The sequence below is a fragment of the Xiphias gladius genome, chromosome 21 (genome assembly GCF_016859285.1).
Source record: "Xiphias gladius isolate SHS-SW01 ecotype Sanya breed wild chromosome 21, ASM1685928v1, whole genome shotgun sequence".
In the NCBI taxonomy this organism is placed as follows: domain Eukaryota; kingdom Metazoa; phylum Chordata; class Actinopteri; order Istiophoriformes; family Xiphiidae; genus Xiphias; species Xiphias gladius.
Window position 1 is genome coordinate 13,854,198 of NC_053420.1, and position 22,236 is coordinate 13,876,433.

Consider the following 22,236-nt stretch of genomic DNA (forward strand, 5'->3'; position numbering starts at 1 on the left):
CCTCCCACACACAGCTTATAGCGGCTAGGAGCTAGAGTTGGCAAGAACATTATTATAGTTAAAGGCTTAGTTCAAAAATTTAAAAAGGAGATTGACTGTGAAAACTGTTTAAGCAAGAGTACACTGTAGAGGAGAAGAAATGGGTGTTAATTTTATCTAGGGAAAGTATGAGACTAATTTGCAATGGAACTGTGGCCATTTTGAAGAGAGGTGAAATGCCACAAGGACACCAAACATACCCGTTTTCAACAATTTTGCTGCAAGAGTTCAGAGGTCAAAACCTAAAAAACCTCACCAGCTGAGGCGTCATATCAGGTACCATAACTGTAAAATCAATGTAATCAGCATTTTCAACCCCAAATATAGAAGGAAACTTACACCGCAGGAAACTCATTAAAGAACACTTAGAGCAGTGTCTCTGTTTGAATGCCAAACATTTTGTGCCCAAGTTTGAAGACATAGTTTCACAATGACGCTCTCAGAAATCCCATTAATACAGAATTTTGTTTGGTGTACATAGTTCTGGAGTTTGTTTGTTTTTTTGTTTTTTTGTTTTTTTACATTTAATACCAGTATCTTAATCCATATGACACTGTGGAAATTTGGTAAGTGTATCTTCTATTTGAGTACCCCAGATCTACAGCAGTCAAACCTCTCTCCAGTTGTATGCAAAAAACCAGTACAGTAGCCATGCGATGCTTCGACCGTGTCAGAGAGGTGTTTTTTTTTTTTAAATAAGCATCTGGGGTCTCTGTATTTGTGTCCATTAGTACAAATCAACTGGTAAGAGGGTAATGGTTGCTTGTGGATGTCTATCACAGTCATTACACTATCCTGTCACTAGATGGCACACATGCACTCATTTTAATGATGTTGTGTCTGTAATGTGTGAAGAGGGAGGGGCAGTGAAAGGCGGAGGGACCAGTGAGTTTAATACAAGTTTTTATGATCTTTGAGGTGAATAAGAGTGATCTGAAAATGCTTAATTTTTTAATCAACCTCAGCAGTGACATTCTGTCAGCATCAGGTAATAACAGCTTTATCAGTATAGTAACTGTCCAATATTATTTTTCCTGCCAATCTGACTAATTGTCATACTGGCATTGGTGAGATCTGTTTTTAAACTGTGCCACTGCCACTCAAATTGCAGGTGTACGTCTCTGGAATTAATCAGCAGATTTTCCAATCTAGCTGCATTTTTTTGGAAAGTGGGACTGGAATCAGAATATCCCGGAAAAACCCATGATAATTCAACAGAACACACAAACTCTACTTCGCCTGCCTCTTAGAAATATGACACATTGCAGATATGCATTTTCTTCCTATAACAAAAAGTATATTTGTACTGTACATAACAGACACAAGCATGCATATTTATGATAAGATAAATACCATTCTGAAAACTCATCAGTCTGTGGCAGAAACAGAAATTGTATGAAGTACTTTGTTGAGCATTCTCCATATTTTCTATAGCTATAAGAATTTCATATGAACAGCTTTTCCAGATTTAACTGCTCAGAGGTTTTTCACAACTCAGAATCTCACTATTTGTTAGTGAGATTCTGAGTCGGGAAAAACTGTTTCACTGGTTGTTATGTATGTACGAAGTACAATGCATTAACTGAAAAGGGTCACAGTTTTATGCAAAAAGAGTTTCTGAATATGGTATACACTTTAAGGTACATTAAAACTCCAGATGTTTTATAGATTTATTAGAAAAGTGAAGTGGTGTGAATTGCCTCAAACCTGTAACATTGTGTTATTGAGTATTTTAGAATCACAATCTAGAGCCTGATGCTCAGTTTAAGATGTATTTAATATTGAAGACAAAATTTGCATTTAACCAATGACTATCTTACTTATTAGTTGCATGTGTAAATGTATAACAGTATCAGCTTGATATTCCAATTCAATTTCTAGACCTCAGAGTGAGACATTCCAGTATTACAATCATATCTGCACAGGCTGTAAACTATGTTTTACCATTACTCAACATACGTCTCTGTTGTTCATAACACTGTAGCAGAATTAAATGTAATTTTTTTTTATTAGTTTTTAAGTGCAGCTATACAACCGGCTCTATTACTCCTGCAGGAGCATTATTATCGTGTCCATTTTACATATTTTTACTAGCATACATATCATCGGCTCTATTACTCCTGCAGGGAGCATTATATTCGTCCATTTTTTACATATACTGTGTATATACATACCATAATAAATTATATTATTACATCATAGGTTATATTATGAATTATTAATATAACCATATTATATCAAGGTTATATTATAATTTTTTTGCTTCTTATTGTCAAACTTTACAGGGTTATTATTTCTTAAACATGATTCCCGCTACCACTAAATCTTTATGCATTGCAGATCTATGCAGCAATGCAGAATTGTGTTAAGAGCCAGACACAGAAAACAGACATGCTCCCTTCCTCTCTGATAACTGCAGACTAATCAGCAAAGGCTGTATAGCAATTAATGAGGCAGTATTAATAATTACTGTAATAATTCTTATCATTAAAATGAGTTTGTTCCACTTGTTAATCCACCAAAAGTGCCAGCCAAGGACTTCTATCTAATTAACTGAAAATATATTTATAAATACATAAATATTTGACATAGTTGAGCGACTACAGCTGGGCTGAACACAAGTTTTACAGTTAAATTCGAGTTGTGTAGGCAAAAAAAAAAAGCTCCATTACGAAACATAAGGATTTATGTGTAATTGTAGCTTTAAGAAGAAAAAGAAAGGACAGAAAAGGCCACAGAAGCCATTTGGGACACAAAGTCACTGAATTTCACACAGAATTGTAGTGATCCCTTGTGTCTTTCTGGCCATGTCTGAAATGCTCAACAGGCAAGTCAAGTCAAAAGTCATGAAAATGGTGAAAGTGTAGGCCAAGCAAGTTCTGGCCTAGAGCACTATAATGCCTTTTAGTGCCACATCAGTGCAATGAAGGGTTTTGCTTTTTATTTATACACAAACTAATGTCAAACCACACGCCTTGTTAATTCATCTGGCACTTGATCTTTCTTGCCTCCAGCAGACTATATTTAAAATGAGCACCCTGCCTTTCTGTCGTTGCTATAGTCACCACCTATGCTGTCGCCTTGCAGCTCAGTTAAGAGTGAACCAGGTGAAAGGGTTTGCAGGTGGCCTAGATAGTTCAGACTGCTGCCTTTTGCCCCATTGAGAGAATAATGCGAAAGCAATTGCTATCAGCGCAGCAAACCTACAGAGATGGTCACTGCTTTGCTGAGAGGTTATGGTGGATATTGTAAGTGCAGCTGGATTGCAGCTTTTTTAGTAATTATTTGACCTCTTACGCTCCATGTGGTTCACTGTGGTTTCAGCTCCATGCCTAACCACATGGACTCAAGTCAAGAGTGAAACACTTGCAACATTGTTAAGTGCTTAAAAACCTGTGGGTGCAAAGCTGGCTGCCACCGAGCATCTAGGCAGTCATGCAAGGGGAGACTGTACTATAACCAGGAAGAGGAAGGCAATACACTGTACACCTGTCAGTCGGCCATTGTAAGTCACTCTTCTCTCTCTGGATAGAGGCCAGTCACAATAAAGGCACAGTATGAGGGTGTGTGGGTGATAAAACAGGCCAGACAGCTGAGCTGAGAGTTCACTCTTGACAGATTCAGGAAACAGAACGAAGCAGGCTCATAAATAAGTCATTTTATTTTGCTTTCTTTTTAAAGACTATATACTTATTACCTATTTATAACAACAAATGGAACTGTTAAATACTGTACACAGCATACTGTACTCTCCCAGTGCATGTCTTCACCACAACAGAGAAGTTGTGTCTCGATAAACTAGTCTTCATTCAGTTTTATTATTTCTAATAAGACATATGAATACCTTAAGATTAAATAGTATCAGTGTATGATGTAAACATTTTTCAAACATTTAAGTCATAAGCAACATTGTGTTGGCAAGGTTTTGTGAGCCGGAGGGAGAGAAAAAGTATACTTCAATGACCTTGTGACCTTAGCATTTATCTGTTTCCCAAACTGAACACCGTGCTCCATACCAAGGGTTACTTCAATACATATGCTACATTTACTGTACCATCCTGATGCTTCATGAATAATCTACAACAATAAAATTCAAATATTCTCTTAGGCTGCCAGCAGCCAAAGTCTCTCAGACCACACCCACTGCAATCATGTAAGGCAGGAATGCATGAGCAGAACAGGAAAGTCTGTGTCAGGTAGGTAAACCCTGCACTGTCTTTGTAATGCGTCTGTATTAACAGGTTAGCCTAACATCTCTGTGATCTAAGATCTGATGATCTAAAATCTCTTTAAGGATATTCAGTTAGAATTGACTTTTAACTGACGTTAATTAAAACTACGTCTCAGATCGCATATGGAGCTCGTTACCTCATGTGCTGTAGATTACAATGTCAAATTTTGCTTTTGGGCACAATTTAAATGGGGGAGTATATGAAATATAGGGTTAATATCGAAGGGAGGTAGTACTTGAGGCAAATTTGTTCCAAGCAATGACTCACAGCTTGATCAAAAATAAGCTCCTCGAACTGTTTGACGGAATTTCAGTAAGAATAGCATACATTCACTTAATGTTCATCAGGCAAGAAAAGAGTCTCTGCAAGAAAAACAGACCTGGATACTGGAAATAAGCAATCAAATGTGTGCACTTTTTAGAGGGCTGAGCTCAAAAGCAGGCACTGCAAACAAGCAGAGCACAGTAACAATTATGGATGACATTTTTCTACTTAATTGTAGAAAGTCATTCTATTAAAAAAAAAAAAAAAATACACACAAGAACACTTTTCCAACTGCTGTTCACATGCACATATGCATAAACACATTCACGCACATACTGTACATACACACAAACACACTAGACCACAGACAACTACACCATATAAGCTGCACTAGACATTCCAACGGACACATGCATTGCTACCAGTAATGTACCCACCTTTTAGTACAAAAATGTACCATGACAACATGCCATGTGGGAAACACAAATTTACACAGATACAGTGGCCTGAGTAAGAGTGAAAATTCATCAAGGCCTGGAAACCATATCAGTGTTGATATATAAGAGCAAACTGAATAGATATGTGTGTGCTAGCATCCTTCATTTTGTTAAATATTAATTGGCCTTGTGTTTAGACTTCATATATTAAGCGATACATGGTTACATTACTGACCTTCTGTCCCCTCTGAGATACAAAAGCAGCATCACAAAGCCCCAGTGCATCTCACAAAACAGCCTCAACCTTACAGACACACAATACTGAGCAACTGAGGTTCAAGGCCCGCTTGTACCTTCTGACTGTACCACATCATCAGCAAAAACAGCACAATATTGAATGTCATGAAATTAAAGTCATATCAAAAATAAGCTCTACAATGTTGAATTTGCCCACAATCTATAGTCAGAGATACAATTATTATGTAAAGTATCTCAGTTGTGATAGCTATTCCAACATTACCAGTAACTGAATACAGTGCACACATACCTTGTGTGATCAGAATACATAAGGGTTTTAAAAAAAAAAAAAAAAAACACACATTAAAAGCAGCAGTTTGGGGGTTTTTAGTGTCCATTCCCACCATTTTGTCAAGTGGTTTTTGCTCATTTACAGTAGAGTCCTTTGCTATTTCCACTTAAACTTTTCAAACTAAATCCACATGTGCATTTTGCCTGGCGTGGCAGTTCCAGTCTGAGCTTGATACATCTGTATTGCGAGCTGCAGGGCTGTCCATGACCCGAAGAAATTTCTCTACACAAGGTGAGTCCACGAAAGCAGACCGCTGAGGCAGGAGATAGTAATGTGTGGTGCTGGCCTTCTTGCCGTTCTCCATAACAGGGAGGATGCAGGGGGAGCCCTCACTGTTCTGTCTCTGTAAACCTCGACAGCTTACAGTATACTTAGGATCTGGTGCAAAGCTTTGGGTAGGTGGCATTACCCCATTAATGTATGTTGGGAGGCTCTTGGGGCTGGGGGTGCGAGAGCTGCCTCTGGACAAAGGTTCCCTTGGCGGCACCTTGGGTGGTTTGTCCTCATCGCTATAAGCCCCAGATGAAACCTCTGCTGACCAGCGGCGGTAGTCTCCTGTCTTGATTGTTCGAGGAGGGATAGGGGGTGGCACCTCTGGCTTATCCATACTGTGGGTGTGGCGTTTGTGGCAAGAGAGGCGCAGCAGCGCGGGCTTGTTAAAGGATCCAGCTGGGCCAGAATGAGAGCGTCGTAGCCTCCTCTGAGCCTTGTCCTGCTGTCTCTGACAGAACACTGGCTCAGGCGGTTCCTGTTGCTGCTGCTCATACTGTTCCCGCACTTCCTGTGGAGGATGAGTCTGATGGTGCTGCTGGGGCTGCTTCTGGTTTTGTGGTCCTAATGGACCATCATAGTAAGCATAGTTAATCTGCCCGCAGTCTCTGAAGCTCCTTCGGCTCAGCACTCCATATCGAAAAGGAGACGATTTGGGACACTGATCGGACACCAGGCAGCAGCTGTCGTCCGAACTCGTGAAAAATTCGACCTCATTGTCCATAGCCTGCTCAGGGGAGATGTCGGTTTGTGGTGGGATGGGGGGCAGAGGCTTGGAACATCTGCCCGGTGTCTGTGGTGGACTGCTGCACTCATACACCGAGAGCCTCTGGAATGAGGGGACCACCTGGTCATCATCAGCAGGACTTGGGGTGGAGGGTTCAGCACCGCAGGACAGGGAGAGCTGGGAGGGCCTGGATTTCTTTGGAGGTAATCTCTGTGTGCTGGGACTGTGTTTATGTCCTGTCAGAGAGGCAGACTGATTAACAACAGTTGCAATTTACTACTGCAACTTCATTGGATGCTGTAAAAAGGGACTCCTATGGACTACTATCTTTTGCTGTCGTTTTAGATAATCACTCACAATATCTGTCATGGAGATGATGATTAAAAAGGCACAAAACATGCAACGCAGTATTTGCAGTTATTTCAGAAGACCTATAATGTGAAGATGGCAGATCACGCACTTACTCTCATAACTTAGAGATGGTGGAGGTGGCCCCTTTTGTTGGGCTCGAGAGCTGTGATCTGTGTGTGCGGTGTCCATACTGAAGTAGAAGCTGTTAAAGAACAACATTTCAATCTTAGATTAATATAGCTTTAAATGAGCCAAACAACACTTCGATGTAATTTACAAGAAATCTCAGACTGACCTGAACCATAAAACCTCAGCATGTCATGCAGATTTGAAAATCGTTCCTTTCTAACAATCTTCCCCTACTGGACTGCTAGTCCTGGCATCTCAACACTCACTTGTCCAGCTCATGGCGATAGCTCCAGGAGGGTTTGGATTCAGCCATGCTGTGACAGTAGCTGCCCCGCAGGAAGGGGTTTTCTATGGGAAAAGAGATCTCCTGGGCAGTCAGGCCCACTGTGGACATGCTCCAGGCACACTCGGGTCGCATCAAAGCCAGGAAACACTCAGATCGCCCGGCCGGCTGCCCCCGCCTCTGGTCTACCTGTAACACAGCCAAGAATGATGATGAAAGGAGGCTGGAAGCAAAAGCAGATGAAAGCAAACGGTACATGTGGTAGCACTCTGAAAAATACTCAGAGCCACCATTCTCTGGTGAAGCCAAGAGGAAAGAAAGTACTGATATTAGAATATAAAGCAAGTTATAAAAAAATATCTCCCTCTCTGTTGCCCACCAGGCCAGATATTTAGAAATGGCCTTGTCTGTGTTCTGCGAGAGGACGAGACAACAATCTCCCATAACAGAGGAACTGACAGAAGCTCAGTTTGACAGGACTTTGTGACACTTGTGTCCCAACACACCCTGGGGACAGAACATGCTGTAATTCATAATGTCCTGCTCAGAGTATTTTACAAAGCAAGGATAAAGGCAGCAGTCTGTAACATCGATGAAAATAAGAGTCCCTGAGAAGGTTCTTGTTGGAAAGAGGTTGCTATGATGCACAGCTTGTTTTCTTGTTTATTCTTCAAGTCTATTTTTATACGGCAACTGACCTGAAGTTAATTGGATGTTGACACATTGGTTATCTGTTATGAAACTAAATGTAGAAACTGTCTTCTATTTTTTTTTTTTTTTTTTAGAGGATTTACCTTATTACAAAGATACATTTCATAAAGTGGAAACAGTGACAGCAAGGAGTGCTTTGACTTTGGCTTATGTGATATTACACCTGGAAAAGGTGTAGATGTGTATATTGCGAAAACAAATACAGAACACAGCAGTTATTTTTTTACAAACTGAGGCGTTTCTATACTCAACTTCAACATTGCAGTCTTAGGTGTGAACGCATTTGCCAACTTCCAGATTTCTATTTCTAAAGACTGTGCCTCTGCTTCTAATAGGTTTACGGTTTATTTTAAAAACATGATTGTGCTGCGCTCTGCTGCTGCCGCTTCTGCAATCTCGCTTGTCCCGAACAGCAGAGGAAGGGGCTTCTCCTGTTGCCAGAGATATACCTGATGTTGCAAGAACTCCTCACGTCAAATGACCTGAATGTTCGTGTCATGTCAGGTATGTGTCAGGGCTGAGCAAACAATGTATACAATATTCAGAGGGGAGGAAACTTGGCAGCATACTGATATTTGTGCAGTCAGTGATACACTGGAAGCAAACTCTGATCGGAGTCTTTCGTCTCACACTGGATTAACATGTTCAGTATGTCACAGACTCTTGACTTTCTAAATTAGTTTAGAAAGTCAGACAATGTAATGTTTAAGTGCGCAGAGGAAGTACATCATAGGTAATTATAGGAGTCTTTGTTGTGCAGCATGTCTGAGTTCACTGTGGCACCAGCCGTTAATTGTTACTCTTCTCATGACTTCAGTGCACCAGCAGCAGTCTTAACAGAATGCAGGGAAACAGGTGCATCCATAACCCTGGTGGTTACCTCTGCTGGAGACCCCAAATGAGGTGCGTGCACACTCGGAGACACGCTGTCCTCCTTATAATGCGGGAGTGATGACTGAGAAGAACACGGCCCCCTCGTTCCTGGTCTCCTGTGAGCCATATTTATGTGCTGCCCTGACAGCTGGTGAGAAACAAAGCTCTAAAACAACAGGAAGCCTGGGGCATCAGCCTGAGCCAAACTACCCAACAAGGCATGCCATCCCCCTGCCCAGGGCCGTCGATTCGGTTCGGCGGGGACGGGAAGCAACATGATCCTCGATAATGAACCCCAAGGGGCTTGTGCTTCCTCTTGCAACAGGTGCAGAGACAGTTCATCCTGGCAGTTCACCATAGGAGCATTTACAGGCAACGTGATTAAACAAATGATGTGTAGTCATGCAGAGCATTAACCCTAGTAAGGGGGAATTCAACCAATTCTGATCATTTGACCAGAGAATGGGGCTTTTTAAAAATTTTTTTTTTCCTGGCCATTCTGTTGATACAACAGGTGGACAGGCTCAATCTGTGTGCGTGAAGCCACCACGGGGGCTCATGGGTGCTGGAAAAGGAGGAGGTCTGCCCGGTGCAGCGGCGATGTAAAACACCAGCCGATAGCTCGCTTTTGATACAAGGCCCGCCGTAGTCACACGCACAGACCTTAGGAGGAGGGAGTTCACACCCCGCTCACGACACCCCTGCAGCGGTTTCCGAGCAACCATACCCGCTCTACCTGTGCGGCAAGCAAACAGCGCGCACACCCCCTCACTTTACCGGATTGAGATAATAATGGTTAAAAGCCCTCTAGCAGGCAGGTGACTCACACCACAACACATAAATCAGCCACCTGACAAGGCCAGCTAATGATGATATGGGCTGAAATGTTATTTCCCTTTTGTTCAAGCGGAAAAAAAGGACACAAATGCAACACAACAAAATAAAAGAATCAAACCTGGTTATTGGTTTGCAATCGTCCGAAGGTTATGTAAGAGATCCAAAAAAAATCTTCCCATTTTATAGTTATCCTAAAAGACTGATTTTGTACGCACACACTCAGTAAAAGTTGACAAATTTGTCCTCAGTTTCTAGAGAGATCTTTTCAAATCCTCTTGATTGCGGCTGGTAGACAATTTCATCACCTGAATGTCTTGCTCCGTGCGTCAAAAATATGAAAACAAGCATTGGAAACGTTAAAATGATCTCAGCAGAGCCCGAAGTTGCATCAATCGGCGGCGTCTGTCGTGCTGGCACCGACATGCAAAACAATAGACAGGCGAGACATGGACTCCCACCGCAGCCTACACCAGACATTTCTAATCACTCTCTGAACTCACCTAAACAACTTCGCAGCTCTCCTCCGCCGAACCGGCCCCTAGGCTGCTCTCCGGTAAAATACAGCTCCTCGGTTTCTCTGGGGGTTTGATTTTGAGTCAGTAATCTTCAGATCCCTACATGCATCGGGAACAGGACGCCAGCGAAACCGGTGGCGCTTCGGCTATAATGTGACACTTTGAGATAAGTCCAGTATTGTGGTGAGCAATGTCTTATAAGCTTCACCACACTAAAGACACACTGTGGCTCCGCCTTGCGCACTTGCCCTTAAAGGCGCAGTCTTCGATTACGCCAGTGTCTCTGCAGTGTACGTGCGGCGGGACAGACAGAGAGCACATGGATTGCAGAATCACCCTTGGACATACACAGAGGGCCAATTCGAGCTTAAGTTAACCTGATGTGATCAAAGTCTGCAGTGCTCCCTTTATCACTACGTTTAACCTCAGCGGACAGAGGAGGTGTGAACACAAGGATACAGCCATCTGACAAACTCTTCCACTGGGACTGGGGGGGGGGCATTCAGTAGACATTTAGCACCTTAACAGTTCTGTGAGTTCATTAAGTTACAGCTCGAGAAAACGGTTGAATGCACTACACGCTCCCAGATCATTTCAGTTCGTCGCAGACAGACGTCCTCCTGCAAGTTCAGCCTTTCCAACGTTTCCACTCAGTGACCCATTTTACATTTGAAATGCGTCTCCGGTGGGGCTTCATACACAACGAGCACACACGCCGCACGGATCTGCAGGGAGACAGAGGCACAGGATGGGGATGGCTCCAGGGTTGATAACACAGACAGCCGGCAGAGATCCCGCAGCCAGAAACACCCTTATCTGCACAGTATCGTGCTGCCTACCTGAATGCAGCCCAGATTGTTTAGCTTTCTCCTCTATCAGATCACCCAGGGCATTTTCTTTCAGCCGGGCCTGATCTCTGTTTACCTGTCACCGTGTTCTCTTAAACACAGAGTGATTTGTTGAAGGCTACAGCTTGAATACACATAGATCTTTTTTTTTTTTTTTTTTTTGTCTCACTTTTAGGGTAATGTAAGAGTAATCCCCCACGCCCCCTGCTTCCAGTCACTTAGCCTACTTAGACCTTAAGTGCTGTTGCATTAACTATGTCACCTAACCTAACCAGGCTAAACAAACCCGACACTGACATGCACACTAACCAAACACCGCAATACAATGGCAAACAAAACAACTCGTGTGTTCAATAGCCAATAGTGGCAGGAAGCAGAGATGTGTGTGCGGAGAGAGAACAGAGCGTTCTTGTGCCCGAGTTCGTAAATCCTTTACAGCTTGGGCAGAGGGGCCGCCCCCCTAAACTCAAAAGGCATATCATTACATATGTGGCCTCTGCGTGGACCGGGCTCTCGCTAATCCCCCTTTATAAATTTCAGGCACATTTTTGGGATTCCTCCCCCCTTCGCCAGTTGTGAGCAGCAGAGGAAGGGGCGAACGTTTTACTCGGTGACATTTACAGGGACAGTTGCAAAAAATGATCTACAAGCGGCAAGCTCTCGTTTCATGTGACGGACGGTGTGCAGGAAATACTCACGTGTGCCAATAAAGGTAATATTTCAAAATTGGGGGGAAAAAAAGTAAATGTAATCAAATGCGGTTAAATGAAAGATGTGTTTGGGTGTATTCCTGCTTTACTGCACCGAGTCTGCCATCAAAACCCTTTTTCCATGTTCCACCAAACAGACACATCCAGGAGGATGAATAGGCTTCATGTCCAACCCCCCCCCCCCAAGCCTGTGAGCTCCAATGTGATGTCATCACTCACAGGAAGCTCCTTATAAAGTTAGTCGGAGGGGGGGGGCAGGGAGGGAGGGAGGGAGATAAGAACCCACAGCCAGAGGAAGCTCTGATGAGAGCTTGAGATGGCAGATGAAAGAGCCTGTGTCACAGAGGATTCTCAGGAAAAATGACTTTGGCGTGTCTTTGACTCACACTGAGATTTGTCCACCACATCCAGCGTCCCCCCCCTTTTCAAAAAGAAAACACGACACCTGTGGCTCGTTTTTTCTTTTCCGCTGCACTTGGAGTAGAAAGGAATTCCCCCTCCGTGGCTCACGCTCGCAGCGCAATGGTATGGTTACGAGGTGACTCTCCCAGCTGACTACTATGAAACCCTCACCACCAACAGGAAGGGTGGAGTTAGATTAGAAACAAGGTAAAACAAAAACAAACAACAAAAAAACCCTGTGTTGTCAGCGTAAATGATTTATTCGCCATGGAGGTCACAGCGTTGATTGCCCGTGTCTGCGGAGACAATTAAATGACATGTATATTCAGCCTGTGTCCAAAGTTCACAGTGATATAAACACAGCAGCAAAAGGTTAAGCATCGTCCTACGCGGACGTCAAGCCTGGTAGCCGGTAGAAGATTGCGGTGAATAGCTGTTACGCTCCTGCTTGTGGGCTGTTTAGTCTTCCCACGTTTTGTTTGTTTGGTTGTTTTTTTTTCATTGCAACAGAGGGATCTGGTTTTAACTAAGGTTTGCCGGTTGTAACGAATAAAAGGTGATGGAGCACTTTGTGGCCAGTGAATCCTGAAATGTCCTACCTCTGCGCACGAGATCCGCGGCTGTAGTTGAAACCCTCTGAAAGGCGGATGAAAGCCTCAGCTCACCGTCAGTACAAAAAGAGGTATATAGCCCTGGCGATATTTTTTAGTTATTTTATTTGCAGAGATTTTGATATTTTCACACTCCAGTACACTGGGCTTGGGTGGAATCTTGATTTTGACGCTAAAAGCATTGAAAATTTACATGTGAAGACTTTGTCTCTCTAGAAAGAATGTCCCTGCTAGCGTAGATGATCGACAAACCTTGTTGTGAGCATTGGGACTAAAAGTAGTTCCAAGGAAAACTTCACAGTGAGGTTATCCAGATTAGCAGGAATATTTCAAAGACATTTTGCAGTTGTAATTTTTCACACAAACAAACCACAACGAGCAAATTCTTAAACATAATAGAAATATATGATAATCTGTTTTAGTTGGTCATAACAGGAGGATACGGGGTTGAGATGATAACCCCCCCCCCCCTTCTCTGTTGTCTCTGTTGTCCTGCATCAAGCTCCATCTGCTGAAATAGGCCATGAGATGTGGCTGAAAAGTTCCAGAAACACTGTGATCAGAATTTTAGCTTTTTCCAAGCTGAAAATGCGGCTGTTTTTCTTTTTGTTTAAATTCTCATGTCCGGATAGTAAATATGAACCTAGCAGACCGTTAGCTTAACTTAGCATAAGGACTGGAGGTAGGGGGAAAACGTTCCAGTGTTATAGCGGTTATGTGTTGGACTTTTTCATGGGCGGGCACAGTGATTTCTTGGCACCTCCGATGGTTGCCTAGACTCCAAGAAATAGTAGAATGTGTTGTTTTTACACTTTGGTCTCTGTGTGGATTAAACAAATGTGTTAATGAGTTAATCATCTAACTCTCAGCAAGAAAGCAAATAAATGTATTCCCCTAAATGTCAAAATGTGAAAAAGGTGAAAACCTTTAGAAACAAAATTCCATTTACTTCCATTGTGTTTAGGTCATTGTAGAAATTATATCTCAGAAGTTAAAACTATCTGAACGGCTAAGAAAGTAAGAAATTATACATTTTCATAATTGGGGTGAACTCATTTGGACTGATGTGCTTTTATATATTTGTTTATTGTTAACAGTTTGTAATTTTGTTTCTAGGGAGGTGCTGAATGAATACCTTAATATTGTGAAAATGAAGAATGCAAATCATTGCCTAGCCGTCCACAGAGAGAATCAACAGTAGCCCACAGAGAGAACGCATTTTTCACTTCACCGGGACTGTCCTGCCCTCACAGTCCACATTGTAGAGTGGTGTGTCCAGTCGGTGCAGCTGTGAGCACCGCAGCCAAAGCGAAGGCTGACACATCGTAGCATATTACTGCTGGATCGTGGTTTCATCTGGCAGACCCACACACATTTGGCTACTGCTGTGGAAACAAAACACAAATCCCCAGGCAACGGGCTGTCATCTCTCACTACAATGTAAATACAACAGTATTAAAGCTCCTCTACTTGTTAACCATACCAAAGTAATGAGAGTCCCCCAGCTGCTTGAGTTATTACTCACGTCCTGTAATATTTCAAAGACTTCTGGGAAATGGAGGGATTTTAGGGTAAATTGCTTCAAACGCAGGTATTTTCTATTTTGGAGTACAATATAATCAAAAGCAGCAATAGCGAGTCATTGTTACATCACTCTTCGACATTGTCATGTTGCGTGGTTCAATTGCAGCCACAGCCTGCTGTTAGTAATGGGTGGAGCGAGCCAGTCCGCCTCCTTGATGATGACACCGGGTGTTTTGTCTTAAGGACCTGAGGATCAGTTTACACATAGACCGGGGGAGTTATTGGCAAGCTAATCCTATGACTGAGACTGAATCAAAGTCGTGTTAGTAATAATTAGTATGGCTAACATACTGTAATGCTGGAAAGCAGTAAAAGGACTGGGAACATACTGTACATTACATTCAAAGTCACACATGATCCAATACACAGACACCCACACAAACACTCAGTTGTGTCTGATGTTTGGGGAGAAGCTGTGAAAACGACAGCTGTGGTCTGATGGAGAACGTCACGCTGGTTCGACTCTCTCCAGACGCTGGTTCAGAGCAAACTCTGCTCACAGGCTGCACCACTGGAGCTCTACAGGATTGACTGACACAGATGGAAACATTCTCCTAATATGCCTTGTTTCCGGCCTCACAACTAATATTGAGTGCACAGAACATCGGTTATCTTTCTCTACATTTTCATTTTCTGTTTTGGCGGCTGAATCCTAAAGGGTCTCATGAAGAAATACATTACGAGTTCCCTGGAATGTAATGCCTGTATTTCAAACGTCCAGGAGTTTCCTTGCATTTGGCCGATGAGTATCCCAGGTTTCCGGTGTTCCTGATGTCAGCCTGTAGAGGAGAGGGTTTCACTTAATGTAGCAATCTATTAATCTTAAGTAACATCTGATTGCTGGGGGAGTTGTGGGGCTCTTCCCCTGAGTTCCTGGTTCAGCTTCATTCTGGGGGGATATAGGAAACACAGCATGCAGTGGGACCCAAGGCCCCTTGGCTGTTCTGATAAAGATTTCAGATGTTGTCCACCAAGGAGATCCACAGGCCTGCCATCAAATGGGGCACTCAAGTATAAATCAATAGCCACAGGGTTAGGAAAAAAAATTCTCTGTAGGTACACTGAGAGGCCAGAACACAAACACATGTGTAGTGAAGGATGCAGTCACGGATCCAGTTCACCCGTGAGCTACAGTCAGTGAGCTGTGTGTGTGTGTGTGTGTGTGTGTGTGTGTGTGTGTGTGTGTGTGTGTGTGTGTGTGTGTGTGTGTGTGTGTGTGTGTGTGTGTGTGTGTGTGTGAGAGAGAATGTGTGCATGCGGCAGGCCTCCATGACATGGACTGAGTCATTCAGGGCAGAATATGTGCTTTGTCAGAGCAGCTTTTGTTCCATTCACACATGGACTTAGGGTCCCTAATGAAGTCAGCCAGACTACCTGATCTGGTGCTGGGCTGCAGCCACATTAATTCCTTACAACAGAAAGGCTCTGGATCACTGCTCACACAAGCCTCTTAACGAGTGAACCGACGGGTTCGGGAGAATGCAGATGAGGTCCAGCTCCCATTTTCCATCCCCTAAAAGCAGGTGGGTTGTGCAGATGCATATGTTTGAGGCAAAATGTGGCGCTCCAGGGAGGGAGCCGTGCGTGGGTGTAAATGCAGAGCCAAGTCTTGCCCCAAACTCAGTCGTAATTGTACAAGAACTATATCTGCCTTGAGGGTACCAGGTGAAAACTAAGACAGATGAATAACTAAACTGCCAATCCCGATACAACATCATTTGTTCCTTTTCTCAAGACTTAATGCAAAGACACACTAAGCCATGGCAGTATATTGAAGATCAATGAATTCCAGAGAGACACAGCTTTATCAAAGTGCTTATTACAGGTAGTTGATATAATGAATGTTCTTTTTCATAGCTTTACTGTTTCATGTGATAATATACAATATACAGAATTAAAGGAAAAACCAGAATAAATTCAAGGATTCAAGGAATTCAAAAGTTTTATTTGTACTATTAACAAACAATATGTAGGAAAACGCAAACGTCATACTCTTAAGGCTGCGCTAAGAGACTTTTGTGCAATGAGCAGTAATAATTATTAATAATTAAAATAGGTAAAAATAAGTATTAGGAAAAAGATATGTTAAGGATAACAATCCAAGGATGAAACATTCTAGCATATGTAATTTAAGTATTGAAATGCTTGTACGGTGGCTGGGTACGAAGGTGGGCTGTGCTATTTTTCAGGATATAAAACTAAAACTTGTACTTAGGTCACAACTGTATGTCTGTGAAGATTCTAAGTCATCCAGGTCACGGTATTCTGTAAGTGCTATGCGAAGGCAACTGGACTTGCTTGAAGTTCTTGAAGACGTTTCACCTGGATGGGTGCTAACACCTTGAGGGTCGTTAGGGTGACAAGTGAGGCCTTGACCCACAGGTGGTGTCTCAGACCACCTCCTCTGTTTAGTGACCGTGACTAAACAGAGGGGGCCACCCAATGCAGTTCACTCCCCAGACAGCTGGACACCCATCCACACCAGGACTCGTGACCTCAACGAATACCATGAAGGCAGGGTGGGCCAACAAATTACTTGTCACCCTAATGCCCCTAATGGTATTAGCACCCATCCATACCTTGACCCATGTGATCCTAACGACTCCCATGATGACCAGGACGGTCAACGACGCATGTGACCTCAATGACTCACAAGTGTTGCTGATCTCACCAGAGGATATTTACCTGGAACTCCCCACTAGTCAGGTAGAACTGAAGAAGTCTTTCGGATGAGAGGCGAAACGTCTTCAAGAACTTCAAGCAAGAGGCAGTTGCTTTCGCACAGCAATTATAGAGTCACAACTGTATGTTAAACTATACAATGTTGAACAGACTTGGGTGCAAATATACAAATGTTAAGAGTAATACATGAGAGAAGAAACTTAACAATTGCAGATGCTTCCATACAGGACAGGAGGGCTCACTGAAAGTTTTGATGAGTATGGACATGATGTCAAATTACAGTATGCTATGGCCTCCACAATCAACAGATCTTAACCCAGTCAAACACCCAAGGTAGAATTTGAACTTGGGTGTTATATATCGCTCACCAGCATCGTCAAAAAACCAAGTGAGAGAACGTCTTTTTGAGTAACAGTGTTCATCCCTCCAGTAGAGTTCAAAGATTTGTAGAATCTTGTGACAGCCAAACGATGTACCAAGATACTTTATGTTGGTAATTCTTTAACTGTTTCCCATCTCCATAATTACATATTCATATTTTATCATATTTACTCTACGTGCTCCTAAAACAACTGAAAAATATTGGAGAGTCACATTCTACTCTGTAGTACTGAGACTAAGACAAAACCGAGCGCAAAATGGAGGTTACACTAGAGCCACTTTCACTGCTTTGTAAATTCAGCTCTGAGTGGAAAGAACATTCAACGTCAAGTTTAAATAAGGGCTGTAATTATCTTGGAGGCAGCAGATTATTCTCAGCTCTGCAGAAAATTAATGGGTTATCGCTGCCGTAAACCCTATTTTTAAATGATGCAACAAGTGAATCTTTTGAGTTTCGCTCGGGGTCAACAGTGTAATTCTGATTTAGCATCAAAAACATAGGTCAAGCTTTGTCCTGTCGGTCTACTGTACATTCAATAAGCCAACAGTTTACACAGCAGTAGGGTCACTAAGACAGACAGCTTCTGTATGAAGAGGCAATGAAATGTAGAATTAATGGTTGCTAGGTCTTGTAAATTAAACAAAAGTCTCAGTTTATTCTTGCCTTCTCTCCACCTTCCGGTAAACCCTGCAGACGCTGTCCTCCCTGCTCTGCTGTGGTCCCTGGCAGGAAGTAAATCAGCCAGGGATCCGCCCCAGTCCAAACACTGAAAGGGCCTCTGGAGCCTGAAGGCGTGTGGGAGGTGTGCACTGAGCTCACGGGGCACAATGTGCCTGTTACTTCCTCGTCAAGCAAAAAAACAGACTTTGCTGTATACACACAGACGTGCACATAAACCCATATTGACTTGTGCAAAAATGTGTACACACATTGACGCCAGCGCATACTTGAGGTTACACATAGGCAGCAGACAAGACAGACATACACATGTGCGTGCTGAAGTCAAACATTTTCATTTTCATATTTTTTTCCACTTCAAACAACACTATACTTAACACCATCTACCCACAAATTTTCTTCTAAGACTCTATTTACTGTACTTAAGACCCCGACATAATTACTCCATAATTTTGATCCTTCCCTGAATCTCCTTACTGAAAAATGTTCAGAGGTACCCACTGCACAGGAAAAGAATGTCATTTTACACTTCTCTAAGAGATATCACACTCACATATGTGTCTCTCTGACCTCAGACTGCCTTTGCTGAAGGACTGGCTTTAAATAGGGGCACATGTCGAAGTGGTTAAGACACACTGTGACACTCCGCTTGTGTTAAAGAGCCTTGTATGTTATCTCTCATGACCTGAACCAAGCCCTGAACGTGCCTGTCTTCAGAGGACATTTTCAAAAGAATAGAGATTTCTGCATTTTTACAAAAGAAAAAAAAATGGCATCTTGTTTTCCACAGATTAGTACCGGATGTTTAGCCATAAGTTTTTGTCAGAACTTAGAGGAAGCAGTTGTGAATACATCCTCGACTCGTGTAAAATTTCCACTATACTTTTCAGGGAGATGAAACTTGTTAGACATCAGACAATGGCCCTTAACCACATCTCTCTCTGTTTAACTAGGCCTTATAATTAGCCCTGCCTAATTAAAATGCTTACATAATACCCTGGAATAACTCGGAATACACTTGAGCACAAAGCTTCAGATTATAGCGTGGGTAATTTTCCATGAGCGTGTGTGTCTGTGACATCGGAGACATTAGTATCTGTGCCCTTCATTTGCAGGCGACAATTTCCAGCCATCCAATTACCAATCATGTTTCCTTGACAAGGATAAGCTCGGCTGTCCTGACTACCAATGATAGCCTGGTCCCATCTGCTCCTTAGCTAATTACTTAATCATATCAATTTCCGCAACTCTTATCTGCTGGCAGGATGAGGAGGCTGGAGGAAGAGGATCCTAATGTTTACATTAGCCCCACCACAAACACAGACACATATGGCTTTATTTTCCCACAGGCCACCACCTCTCAGGCCACCACGTTGCCATAAGTGAGACAGAAGGACACGCAGAGTGATAGACAGACTAGACAGATAAGGAGGCGGCCTGTCTTCAAATGTTTACTCAGATTAGAGCTCAAACTGAAAGTAAGCATCTTAAAATGCTGTAGAAGGCGACGGGAGAACACAAGGGAAGAGTTACAGGGTAAACATAGTTAATAAGATACAGACAGATGGCTGCTATGCATAAAGCTAGCTTATATGAAATTAAAATCAACCTTTAAACAGATATTTGGGACATGAACATGATGAAATAATATCTGCACTTGTTTAAATAAAACAGTGCTGCTGCACAGTGAGTGTGTGCGTTGAGCTCATCCTGCATAGCTGCAATCTCTTTTGATGTGAGCTGGCAAAGTGTTCCCACCAGAACCTGCTAATTAAGTTCAGGCTCATTAAAATGCTGAAACCAGGTCCTATGAAATACTGTTTGGAATGCTGAAAGCACCAAACAAATTCCTGCAAAATCTTTCAATCCAAGTCTTTTTAGATTAAGAGTCCAACAACCAATGGTTGAAGTGAGTGGCCGTGTTCTGTGTGGTGAGAAAGCGTGATAAAAATCAGGATCTAAAGGTGTTTTTATATGAAAGTCCACTGAAGTACAGCTATCAGCAGCTTTGCAAATTGTGTAATATTTGTAATGGAGAGGGGAAGCATGGAGGCTCTAACACGTTCTCCCAAACTCTGCCCATCACTAACTAGTGGATGCATACCAAACTCAGGTCAGATAAGATTGTAAGTCATTGAAAGGGGTCCAAAACACCCAGCTCTTCCCAGCCCTGTTCCAGCAGCTCCTTTCAGGGATATCTCGACTTGGCCCTCTATCAGGACAGGAAGCACCCAGCTGGGAGAGACAACAACAGCTCTGCTTCCTCTGGCTTTTCCCTGCGCTGGGAAATCGAGTTAATAGGAAGTAGATAAAGCATCTTGCAAACTGAAAACTGTTGAGCTTGTGTTTATGAGCGTTCACATGTAGGTACAGCATGTCCACATCCACTTGCGTCTGTGTCTTTGCAAGCGTAAGAGTGGTACAAATAACGTCAGCCCAGGATGAAGACCAGAGCTCAGAGCACGGGCAGCACTTCGTGGGAGTATGTCAGCATGTTGTTGGCACTCTGTGTGAGACGAAGCAGACATGACACTAGATGTGTTCTCCTAGTCCCTGGTTGCCTGTTACTGAGAGCAACAGCAGACACATAGGGGAGGAACCGATTTTATAACGTGAAACACCTAACTTGTTCAAGAGCACAAACACCACTCCCTGCTGTCTACTGGCCTTTTGTTTTTGCATAGGCACGTGTCCATGTGACGTAATACAGATCTCTCATGTGGCACGGCTATAGCTGGGCAAACAGAGCTGTGTCATGTTGTTCTAAAGCCAGTGTAGTATTGGTGATATTTGTACCTTCAGTCAAATCATGGTGTGGAAGTGAAGAGGAATTTCTCAGGATAAACATTCATCCATTATAAGGGCTTGATGATTCACATGGAAAGAGGGAGTTAGAGAGGAAGAGTGTGTGAGGGAGTTTGAGAAAGATGGGTCAGGGAGTAGTCACAGGAGAGAAGCCACCCACACTTACCACAAAGCCTTGACTCATGCAGTTTGGCTGGCACATGGCTATGGGGCAGGGGTATTACACAGGGTCTCCTCTCCAGGATGTGCCGCCTGACCCGAGCCAGAGCAGCAGAGCAGAGCGAAGCGTCCAAATCACTGACAGCAGCTTTCACGACTTGAGCCACAGTGACTGGTGGCTGATTAGAGTAGACACACAATTATCTAAATCATGACATACGACCCTGAAAAGAGCAAAGTCATAGTCATGCATGCTGTCATGAGTGTCACTCCTACAACGGTGAGGGTGTGTAGCATGCTTCAGCACTGAATAACTGAGCTCTGCAAGACTTTGTGATTCTCTTCATCCAATTATTTCACTTCCTACATTTAAAAAATCTTTAATGTGAAAAATAACACATGACAAGCTATTCCAGTTACAGAGATATTTATGAAATACATTTTGTACTTTGTTAAATACACTGTTTACAAACCGCTGTTTGTCATGTTGTGTTCATGTATTACTCTTTTTCTGCACTCTCTAATCAGTTATTTTCATGTTACACAACAGGGTCATTCATTTCTGTGCAATGGTCAAAGAAAATGAGGCAAACTTTCTTCCTGAGAGGGATATTACTTCCGCTCACATGCCAAAGTAAGATATCAGAGAGAAGAATGACCTGTGGTGCAATCCTCATTCTACGAATATTTACTGTTCTTGTTCCAGTTAGCTATCAACATGAGTGGTTATGATCATACTGTATGTAACACCTAATGTTTTTGTTTGTTTTAGCACCTGGCCTCTTGTTCCTGTTTTCTATCACCTGTCCCTGGTCACTCAGTGTACTCTCCGGTTGTATAGCCAAGCTGATAAAAACCTCTCTCCTATGGACACCAAGATAAGAGCCTGTGATTACGACAGGTGGAATAGCTGGTGTGCACTCTCACCTGGGCACGACACACATGTGATGTGAATAAATCTGTTCTTACTCTTAAGTGTGTTTCCTGAGTGGTTATGATGAGATCTTTTCTACCTACAGGAACCCCTCTGTGACACACAATGTAAAAAACTTACTGGAGTGTAGGCTGAGTAAGACACAATTACTCAACAGCCAGGGGCCAAGTTGTGTTTGTTACCA

At 42.8% G+C, this 22,236-nt stretch overlaps 1 protein-coding gene and 1 long non-coding RNA gene across 4 annotated transcripts; one reads left to right on the forward strand and one right to left on the reverse strand.

The window, feature by feature from the left end:
- Nucleotides 1-3,682: 3,682 nt before the first annotated feature.
- Nucleotides 3,683-10,445, reverse strand: errfi1a (ERBB receptor feedback inhibitor 1a). 3 transcript variants are annotated; one of them, XM_040116562.1, is made up of 4 exons: nt 10,243-10,445; nt 7,305-7,510; nt 7,023-7,111; nt 3,683-6,794 (listed from the first exon to the last, which is right to left on the reverse strand). In XM_040116562.1, the coding sequence occupies exons 2-4, from the start codon at nt 7,454-7,456 to the stop codon at nt 5,677-5,679; spliced, it is 1,359 nt and encodes a 452-aa protein (XP_039972496.1). In that variant the 5' UTR covers nt 7,457-7,510; nt 10,243-10,445; the 3' UTR covers nt 3,683-5,676. The 3 variants fall into 3 exon arrangements, with proteins under 3 accessions (XP_039972496.1, XP_039972497.1, XP_039972498.1); XM_040116563.1 differs by lacking the exon at nt 10,243-10,445 and having other exon boundaries at nt 7,205-7,412; XM_040116564.1 differs by lacking the exons at nt 7,305-7,510; nt 10,243-10,445 and having other exon boundaries at nt 7,019-7,111.
- Nucleotides 10,446-11,617: 1,172 nt separating this feature from the next.
- On the forward strand, nt 11,618-22,047 carry LOC120783359. Its single transcript, XR_005706330.1, has 3 exons — nt 11,618-11,817; nt 21,669-21,752; nt 21,891-22,047. It is a non-coding gene; the product is annotated as an uncharacterized LOC120783359 (long non-coding RNA).
- The last annotated feature ends 189 nt before the right edge of the window (nt 22,048-22,236 follow it).

Bases quoted from the DNA above. Each gene is read 5' to 3' on its own strand.
- errfi1a (XM_040116562.1), bottom strand. From the start codon at position 7,456: ATGCGACCCGAGTGTGCCTGGAGCATGTCCACAGTGGGCCTGACTGCC. The intron at 7,112-7,304 runs GTGAGTGTTGAG...GTTCTTTAACAG, and splicing joins TATCGCCATGAGCTGGACAA to CTTCTACTTCAGTATGGACA. The intron at 6,795-7,022 runs GTAAGTGCGTGA...CCTCTCTGACAG, and splicing joins ACCATCTCTAAGTTATGAGA to GACATAAACACAGTCCCAGC.